Genomic DNA, 10,420 nt, shown 5'->3' on the forward strand with positions numbered 1-10,420 from the left:
ATAGCATTTCAGTATTTGTAAGTCCCCATTACTAAGGAATAAAATGGTTCCTCTTTTAATTTAGACTGTTTTCAAGTGCAGTAGGAAATGTTTCTTATAATTTTTGAAATTACATTGTCATATTTTATGATTTGATTTGTGTATTAAATGTAAAATGTAGCTAGTGTCTAAAGCTTTCATTTTCTCTCAGTAAATGTGAAAATATAATTATGAATCTTTCCAAAAATGAATGTATTATTTTTTTAGAGAAGTGATTATGAGCTGAGTTCTCTGGAAAAACAAGGAGAGTAAGCTACAAACTAATGTGATGTTATTTTGTCTGCTAATGCAGATAAATCTGTTCCTAATAAAAGCCAGGGGCTTATTGAAAAATGTAGTTGTAGAGAAAAGTTGATTATGATGCAAATGTTGTGATTTCATCTCATAGGGAAAGCACAGGTAATTGAAATCTTTAGATCATTTTCACACTTATTTTAGATATTCATCCGTACCTTTCCCCAAATTAAATATTGTACCACATCCAAAGTGTTATAACTTTTGAAACTAAATCTATTTTTTAAAGATTTATTTTTTATTTATTTATGCATACAAGAACTAGGGTGTAGGCCAGAGGTGTGGTGGGGGGGGGGTGAGAGAATTCGCCAGGGAGAGCGGGGAACAGAACAGGCAGATCTACTGAAATACACTGCTGAGGGGAGCAGCGGGTGAGACAGGAGTGGTCTGCTCTGCCATGTGGGTCAGCTCCCTGGCCTGGGATTGAACTCATGCTACAGTGGCTGTGGATAGCTTGATAGTGCTGAGACTTTAACCCCAGTGCCACCAGGGAGGCTCTGAATATAGATAATGTTAAGAGATACTTATATTTAAATTTTGAGAATTGGCACTTCAATCATTTCATCTAAAAGTAATTATTGAGCTTTTGCCTGTCACACATGCTAAGCTGTTAAAATTGCAATAAGACACTCACAACCTGAGCCCAAAGTTTACAGCTCAGAGGTTTTGTGTTTGCATGTTTTCTCCATTTTTCTAAGGCAAATAATCCCAGTCTCCTTTCATTAGCATCTGCCTCCTTAGCAGAGGTGTGATCTGTAGTTGTAGTGCGGAATTTTCTCTTTGAGAAGCATCTCATTGGGGTGAACCTGCCAATGGTGCCTGCATTCTATCTCTAGACACAAGTGACAGAGCAGATAAACCTGGGGAACTTGAAGTCAAATAATGTAGCCTGGGCTTCATTTTCTTAAGTTGGTTTGCACACCAGGAGTAGGGAGTAATATTCTAAGGAAGCCCAAAATGCGTGAGCAGATTCCCTGTCATACTGTCTCCTTTCCTTCCAGCGAGGCTGTGACTTTTCCCCAGTGCTCTGGGCACAGCTTGCTGATAAGAACATATGTTTCAGAAGTGCGATGACAGAAGTAGGTTTTTTTGTGCTATCTTGGGCACCTTCTGTAGCAGTGTGTTTGTTTTTTTACAGCTTGACTGAGGTGTGACTGACACAAAATAAATGTCATGTTTTTATAACATAGTTTGATAAGTTCTGGCACAGGTATAAATCTGTAAATCTGTAATTACAGTCAGATGATGAAAAAATCATAACCTCAAAAAAGTCTCTTCATGTGCCTGTGGTACCGAGAATTCTAAGCTCCAGATTCTTCATCTGTAAAAGCAATATGAACATAGCAACCTCATAATTTTGTAGTAAAAGAGCTACAAAATACAGGTAAGGGACACACTATGTAGCAGAAGAGAGGTCTTTGTTAGACCCTTATCCCAACTTTGCATTTAATGATTATCATTCTCCCCCCACATAAGTCAAATCACTTCTGATGCTTATAAACAGAAATAAAAGATTTCTAGGTAAAGGCCGCACAAGTTTAAGTAGGGGTAGCTGTAAAGAAAAGAGAGCTGCATGTTTTAAACTACAGAGAGAGGAAAGTACAGACACATGCCTGGTGCTGGCTGACAAGTGAGCAAAAATCTGTGCATGAGTGTAGAAAGGAGAGGGCACGTCGAGGGCATTGAAGTCTGATTTTTCATCAACAGCTGGCACCAAGGGGTGGGGATTCCACAAAAGGTGAGCTCAGAATATATCATTTCTAAAATGTCACTTTGACATATTATTTTAAATTAAAGTTACCTGAGAAACGGCTGGTCCAAGAAGGATGCTCTGACTCTTTATTGACCCCCAGAATGCAGAAGGTAAATTTCCCATGTGAAAGTTACCCTCCCGGTACCAGCAGGGTAGAAAGAAAGCATCCTTATCAGCAAGAACAGGGAATTTAGGTAATTCTTTTTCCATTTCTTACTCCACACCCAAACACCTCTACCATATCCATTTCCCACAAATTTGTCTTTTGTCCGACTCCCGCTCTGGTTACTTCCTTGCATTTCAGATCATTTTTCTCTTATTAATATTTTTTTTTATTATAGGGAAAAGTTTCCTTATCCCAGAATCCAAACGGGTAGAAGGAAAATTATTTTTCCTTCCCAACACTTTCCATCCAACCATCCCACAAATTACAAATTAATTTGTAATTTTCCAAATTACATTAAAGGTGGCCTAAGGAAATTTTCCTTAGAATAAAATGGTACTACTTCTCCTTGACCGTAAGGCTGACAGCATAGTGGTTTCTGGGTATCAAATCTCAAGGGAGTATCATTAATATTTCTAGAAAGTCCTTAGTGATGATGTATAAATATTGCCAACTTTGTTTAACTATGTTTAACTGCATTGGGATAAGAACGCAGAACATCCTCTATTCCTACACAAGGTGGAATTTTACTCTGGTTTAGTGGTGTAATGGAAGTAACAGCTAAAGATTTTCCATCCAGGTGCTTGGGTTTCTGAGACATGCTGAGAGTCTGGTCCCTGATCATATGACCTCAGTCTCTTCTACCCTACAACCAGTTTAATTTAAAATTAACTTCCATTCAAATTAGTGTTTTGTGGGTTTTTTTTTTTTTGGCATATTCCTAGGAGTGGAATTTCTGGATCATATGGTAAAACTATTTTTATTGTTTTGAGGGACCTCAACACAGCTTTCCATAGTGGCTTGACCAGTTTACATTCCCACCAGCAGTGTAAGAGTGTTCCTTTTTCACAATCTCCTTGCCAGTATGTTGTTTCTAATTTGCACTCCTATGTTTATTGCAAAACTATTTACAACAGCCAAGATATTGAAATAACCCAAGTGTCCCCCAAAAGATGAATGGATCAAGAAGGTGTGATATGTGTGTATATATATATATATATATATATATATAATGTATACACACACACACACACATATACAAAATGGAATACTACTCACCAATCAAAAAGATAAACTCATGCCAATTGTGGCAACATGGATGGAGTTGGAAGGGATTATGCTAAGTGAAATAAATCAGAAGGAAAAAGATAAATATTGGATAATTTCACTTATATGTGGAATGCAGAGAAACGAAAGGAGGGTCAAAAATAAGAGAAAACATGCAAGCTGACCATAGATCTGAGGCATCCAGTAGGGGAAGGAGAAAGTGAAGGATTAAAATAGGGGAGGGAAGAGCACAAGGGACTGGACTATAGTGACAGATCACAGGTGCTGTGGTGGTGGGAGAACTATGGGGACTACACCTGAGGGGAGAAATCAAATACTTTATAAAAATTAACTATGTAAGAAAATAAATGTAAAGAAACAAATAAAAATAACTTCCACTGATGCACTAGAAATTTTCAAAATCCAGAAACTGCCTTGCCTGACTGCATGAACACTTTGCTAAATCTCATGTGTTGTCCTCCTATAATGCCTCAAACCATCTTTTTTTCTTTTTAAAGATTTATTTATTTATTTATTTATTTATTTATTTATTTATTTATTTATTTATTTATTTATTTATTTATACAAGCACTGGGTATAGTCAGAAGCCCGGGAGGGTGAGAGAATTCACCAGAGCCAGAGTGGGGAACAGAACAGGCAGACTGATGAAATACACTGCTGAGGGGAGGTCTGTCACGTCATGTGGGACCCTCGCTGGCGGCTGGGGACCGAACCTGTGCTGCAGAGGCTGTGGGCAGCTTCGCAGCCCAGCGTTCACCTGCTGCACCACCAGGGGAGGCCCTCAAACCATCTTTTCACTGATTCTTAATGTATTAGAAGATTCCATGATTGTTTTTTAATATTATTGCTCCTATGAGGGAAAATTCTGTAGGGAGGTTCTGAGTCCTTAATACCAGTATTCCCATTGCTAGTGCAGTGCTTTCCAAAGTGAGGTGTTCAATTAAGGCTTGGAGAATAAATTAGCCAGTGAGCATGAGATCTAATTTATTAAGATTTATTTCATACATATTGTTGAAACAGCTATATAATCAAGGTTATGCGATTAATTTATGGAACAAGGACTAAAAGGGAAAATAAAAAACTGAAGGCTTCTCTAGAAAGCAAGTTTTCCTTATGTCCCAAAAATGCTTATAGCAGTATCATGTTGTCTTATTGCAGAAGACAAAATGTTTCACAATTTGTTTTACAAAACTACAAAGCTCTTACTGTTTAACCTCATTGTGAATGAGGATGAACACTATCATCTATAAAACCTTGAGATTTTAAAGCTAATGAAATCTCTATTTTAAAAAGACATTAGAATAATACATCAAAAAACAAAAAAATTCAAGTTATACATATAAAACAGAAAAACATAGGCATAATGTGTGTTCCTCTTAGCCCCATCTAAGACATAAATTGTATCAACTCTTGTTTCTTGAAAGAGTGCATGAAGAAACTATCCCTCACTTGCCTAGGTGTGGAAGGAGCTGGTGAACTTGGCAGTGGCCATGAAAGGAAACTCAGCACTGGCTGAAATATTGCCTCGGGCTCTCTCTTCTTCATCCTTCAAGGCCTCCTCATACTGAGATGAGAAATTACTAGGCTCAGTCCTATTGACCTTGGCCAGAAACTCTAGGACTTTCATCTTGGTGGTTTCAGCATGGGCTCTTGGGCCCCACAGGAATTCAAGTTGCACAGGATTTCTGGTGGCCACCTGCTGGTAGACCAGATAATTTTCCTTCACAAAATCTTTGATGATCTCCCTGGGATCCCCAAAGATGAAGTGCTTCACTCCAGGATAAATGCCCATCAAACTCAGAACTTCCCAGACTTCTTCTTCAGTGGCATGGTTGCCCTTCATGAAGATCACACCCAGCACAAGAATCAGGATGCCGGTCTTGGGCACGCCCTCTTCACCACTCATCAGCCCATCATAGGTGAGGCCTGCTTTGATAAGGAGGACATAGCAGTGGTTGATAGGATCCACTTCCTGCACATCAAGGCCAAAAATCATCTCCATGCGCTCCATAGCTCTCAGCAGGATCTCAGTGAAGTAGTACTCATATTCTTTGATGACTGTATTCAACATATCTGCTTTGGTTATCGGCTGTTTCACTTGATACTTGAAAAGCATGAAATTCACCAAGATTGCCACTTTCTCCTCTAGAGGATATATGAGTGCATTCTTGGCATCTGGCTCAGCCAGTGAAGTGCTTGAACTCTCCTTTGCTTGGCTAGTGGAGCCCTCCTCTGACTTGCTTGATGAGGTGGACATGGAGGCAGTGCCAGAGAAAGAGACACTCTGAGGACCCTCAGGAATACTGGCCATACCAGCTTCGGGAGCCTCCTTCCGATTGGCAGGCATTAGAGGATGGGAGGAGAGGGAGGTCTCCTCCAGGGCCTTGGTGATCTGTGCAATCTCCAGGCTCTGGACATTACTTCTGGCCTCAGGGCATAAATGATGTGAGAATCGTGGGCTCTTCTGATGCCAAGGCATGGTGGCTCTAGTGGGTGGCAGTGGACAAGAGAGTGTTGGGAAGGACCGACAACAGGGAATCACTGCCTAAGAGAAAGAAGGCAGATGTTGAGTGGTCTCCACTGTAATGTCAACTGTGGCTATATTGAACATGTCCTGACAACCATGCTATAGGGCCTAACAGGTCCTCTGATTTTCTGATTACTGCATCCTCCAAGAACACGAAGATGGAAGCTTAAATACTCCTCGGGGTTCAGTCAGCCAACCCAGGCTGAGAATTCTTAGGGATCAAAGTAGGTGGGCATGGCTGGGCTCTTCAGAGTTATTTCTGTTCTGAGGAGGGTGTTGCCATCACTCCTCACTTGGGTTCATTATTTTGGTATTGGATAGATCTGGGTCCCTCCCTATCCTATCGTGAGTCTGTCCCTCTGAGACCAAAGTCATATAACCTGAGACAACCAAGTAGGAAATATGAGGTAACTTATCCCTTCCTGCTTCCCCCCAGGGCTGAAAACAGGAGCTAAATCCTGTGCAAACTATCTGTTCTGGTGTGGAGGGTCTCCCAGCTCTCACTGGGATGTTCCACTGAATCCAGGCAAGTCCAGGGATTTCTTCTTTTGGTGACTTGACACTGCCTCTCAAAACACTGGAAGCAGTAAATAGGGGTTACACTCACTCGACAGTGTCAGCACTGACAACAGTTTAGGGCTTGTCAGAGATCTTTTTACTTTCGGGATCAGTTGTCCTTCAACATTCATTGAGGTCTTTACCTTGGCTACTGGTGTCATCCCTGCACCCTAATAGCTGAGACTAATCCTCTGGACAAGTTTTCATATATATATATATATATATATATATATACACACACACACATATATACACACAATATTATATTTCATAATTATAATTATATATAGATATGATTATATAAATTATACAAATAATTATAATTATAAATTATAAAAATGATTATATAATATATAATTATATTATATATACGTTTTCTTGTTCATCTCCCTCTTTTGGGTTGGGTGGACCACTCAGATCCCACTGAGGGTCTTAACTGTGACTTCTGACAGGCTCTGAATTATTTCCCTTACTAGCCTCATATGATAATAGTCACCAAAGATCTAACCCAACCCCAAAGGTAAAGAGGAGACACCTTTTCATGGGAACTTGCTCAGGTTTTTTGGCTGATATTGTGACTGGGCTCTTTGCTGACCCTATTTTTTGGGTGTGTACCTTTCAGTCTTCCTCATGTCTCCACATAGACTCTTCCATGGCTTGGGCACCATATCCACTGTGATGGAAAACATCAGACTAAGACTGCCACCTCAACTGGAAGCACAGTGCATGGACTGGACAATGCTGGTGAAACTCCTGGCCATCCTAGTCTGGGACCTCCCAGGGAATGACAACAGGGGCAGTGTAGGTATCATGGGGTCCCAGCAATACCCCTGTAGATGGATAACAAACATCATGAATCTTGACAGTGTAGGAGACCCTCCCCTCTGCTGAGCTTATGTTGCACCCTCATACTGAAGACTTATGTCCCTGTGACCACTGAGGATAACTGCTGGGCATGTTGGAGCCTCAGTTTTTTAGGTGTGACTGCAGGACAGGGCTTTGTTGAGAGCATTCAATTCTGGAGTGGATTTCCCCATCAACCTCAGTTAGCTGGGTTTTTTTTTCCCTTGACTTACGGTAGGACCTGGGATCTGCTATAAAAGAAAGACGTAATCTTGTCACTTGTGATGTGATAATATGGATGGAAAGAGAGGCTATTATGCTAAGTGACAAAAGTCAAATGAAGAAAGAAAAATGGTATACAACTTCACTCATATATGGAGTATAAAGAATAAACCAAAGAATAAAACAATCTTTTGGATTAAAAGAAAAAAAAATGGTGTTTACCACAAAGAAGCAGGAGTGAAATGGGTAAATTAGGTAAACTTGGTACAGAGTATCATGGTAGATGAAAACCAGATCTTTGGTGTGATCATAAAAGTTATATGTACAGATGCTGAATACTATACACCTGAAACCTACATAGTGATAAAAACCATTGTTATTTAAATGTTTTTTAAGTGTGTGTGTGGAGCGGGGAGGTAGGGCAGGGAATAAGTTTAGGGTGCCTCTATGTTTTGGAGTGTGTTGTCCAGATGGTGTTGTGTAGGAGTCTTCATGTGAAGCTTGGCATGGCCTGGAACTTACCCTTTCCACCTCAATTTGCCTCCTCATATTAAATGAATACCAGGGAAGAGAGATTGGATGGTTCATCTAATCCTTGCTGGGATCTCCTAAGAGTTTCCTGTGATATGTGACCCCATTTTTATGTGGCCAGTTTGCCCTTCACACATAAGTCACAGGGCCCAGGAACATGTTAAGCCACACGTTCTATTTAGGAAAACAACTTCATTTTCCTGAGAATTCGGCATCCCACCCACCCCACCCCCCACTGCCTAGAAAATGAAGTGTCTTCTCTGCCTGCCATCCTTTCCCTGGACTCTCAGGACTGACAAAACTCAGAGGACTCCATGGTAGCCACTGTCTCATCAATTGGTTAGCCCCACAATACTTCCAAGTACTAATCAAATCACATATGCTGGTAATAAGCCTGGTGCCATCGATTACCCGAAGCCCCACCTTGAAAACAAGGCTCCATCTCTCGAAGTGAGGAGATACCTTACATAGGTACACAGAGATTCACTTGGTGGTGGGGGGGGGGGGTCTCACCAGGATTCCTACAGGGCCCAAGAATCTTCTTTCACGGATATAGTATGGTTACCTCACGCTAAGCCTTCCTTTCCCTCAGACTCTTGTAGCGGCGTCAGTAAGCGACATTTCCCGCCGCCACCGCCAGGGCCTCCTCAGGCTGACAGACTGGCTGATAATTCAGAGTCCGCTAAAGATCTGATTTGTGTGTTCCCTCAGGACTCGCGTAGGGGGGTTTTCATGACTACCGGCAATTCCTCAGACTCTCATCTCCCTCCCTCCAACAATCCCACCCCATTTCAACTCTTGCGTGTGGGTGCACACACACGCGCAGGGGTGCACGCCCACGTGCGCATACACACACACACACACACACACACACACACTCATGATCCCCCTGCCCTCCCTCTCCTCTCCATATTCATGGCCCCCTGCTCAATCCCTCACCTCATTCCGATTGCCAAAGAGGAAGTGTGCGGTAGGTCAGCACGACGCCTGACTGAGCTTTCTTGCTGAGGCCCCTCAGGGGTGGGATGAGGGGGGTCTCTAAGGGGGACACGCTCCTTTTCCGTGGTGAAATGTCTCCTCAGTCCTCACTTAGAGTCTTACCTGACTTCGGGCAGGAACTGTGACTCCTCACTATGACTTGAGACCACACACCTCAGAGCAAGTCCTCTCTGCCCTTCAATGAGGGAAAAGGTTATCAAGGGGGCGTGGCGCCCTGTTATCCCTGCCTGGGGTCTCCCGCGGTGGCAGCAGGGGCAGGGCTCTGCACACGGCTCACTTCCGTGAAAAGTGACTCATACTCCTCAGGCTGATTCTGCTGGATTCTGGAATCACTCCCCCTACTGGCCAAGGTCTGTGCTCCTCGCACAATGTCGTCACGTCCTGAGATCTATGAGGAAGGATGAGGGGTGTCTCATCCAGAAAGTCCCACCTGGAAACTTCAAGGGTGAAAGCATATGTGGACCAGGCTTCTTTATGCTTCTGTCACTCTCCTCTGTCCTCGTATACAGTGCATCTCTTTTTTGGCCCCTTTCTCATTGAGTTAAGACTTCTTGGATATGCCCATCTCTGCTAATTCTTGATGAGTTTAATTACTTTAAACTTTGCATAGGTAGGGACGTCCCTGATGGCGCAAGGGGTTAAGCACCGCACTATGAAGCGATCCGAAGCCTCCACAGCAAGAGTTCGATGCCCGGTCTGCCAGGGCGCAATTCACATGGCAAAGAGGATGTCTCCTGTCTCGCCTGCTGCTCCCCTCAGCAGTATATTTCAGTCAGTCTGCCTGTTCTGTTTCCCACTCTGTCTCTGGTGAATCCTCTCATCCCCCGCATCTCTGACCTGTACCCCAGCTCTTGTATGCATAGATGGATATATCTTAAAAAAGAACAAAAAACTTTCCATAGTTAGGAGTGGGCTGTGTCCCAGCGTTCATGTGACATGGGGTGTTTATCCTACAAGGTAGGCAGGCACTAGACGGAAGAGAGATATCAGACAAAACTGCTGATCTGTTTCTCCAGTAGCTAGTCAGACCCTTGTATAAATTCTGTTCTAAAAAAATTGCTTTCTACTGAGTGGAAAGATCTTGAAAGCACTTGATTGTTTAAAGGTTATCAGATATTGCATATGCAGAAACCATGACAGATCACGCATAGATAAATCACTGCTTTTTTCCCCCATACCACTCATTTATTTAGTTATCACGTTGTTCTGGCTATAGTTCCAGCATAAGTTTATAACAGTGGAGAGAACTTGACTCAAATAATTTTTCGTTGTGTCTTCTCACCGGTTGGGTTTTTATATAAAGGAAAGTTTTTAAAATGTGTGGAACAATTTCAAATCTTTCTGTGTGATTTGGAAAAGTTTACATAAGATGATGATTAAATTGTACTTGATTATATGATGCAACTGGCCTCTAAATCTGATC

The 10,420-nt window shown here is 42.0% G+C and overlaps 1 protein-coding gene across 4 annotated transcripts; it reads right to left on the reverse strand.

Moving 5' to 3' along the window:
* Positions 1 to 4,285: 4,285 nt before the first annotated feature.
* Positions 4,286 to 9,390, reverse strand: LOC119246754 (melanoma-associated antigen B16-like). Of its 4 annotated transcripts, XM_054695945.1 has the most exons (3): positions 9,100 to 9,390; positions 7,018 to 7,232; positions 4,286 to 5,862 (listed from the first exon to the last, which is right to left on the reverse strand). In XM_054695945.1, the coding sequence occupies exon 3, from the start codon at positions 5,794 to 5,796 to the stop codon at positions 4,771 to 4,773; it is 1,026 nt and encodes a 341-aa protein (XP_054551920.1). In that variant the 5' UTR covers positions 5,797 to 5,862; positions 7,018 to 7,232; positions 9,100 to 9,390; the 3' UTR covers positions 4,286 to 4,770. The 4 variants fall into 4 exon arrangements, with proteins under 4 accessions (XP_054551920.1, XP_037368992.1, XP_037368990.1 ...); XM_037513095.2 differs by lacking the exon at positions 7,018 to 7,232 and having other exon boundaries at positions 4,286 to 5,858; XM_037513093.2 differs by lacking the exon at positions 7,018 to 7,232.
* Between the last annotated feature and the right edge of the window lie 1,030 nt (positions 9,391 to 10,420).

The sequence above is a fragment of the Talpa occidentalis genome, unplaced genomic scaffold (genome assembly GCF_014898055.3).
Source record: "Talpa occidentalis isolate TD23 unplaced genomic scaffold, MPIMG_talOcc4v2.1 talOcc4.15, whole genome shotgun sequence".
Lineage (NCBI taxonomy): Eukaryota > Metazoa > Chordata > Mammalia > Eulipotyphla > Talpidae > Talpa > Talpa occidentalis.

Coding starts and splice junctions, on each gene's coding strand:
- LOC119246754 (XM_037513095.2), bottom strand. CDS start 5,796: ATGCCTTGGCATCAGAAGAGCCCACGATTCTCACATCATTTATGCCCT.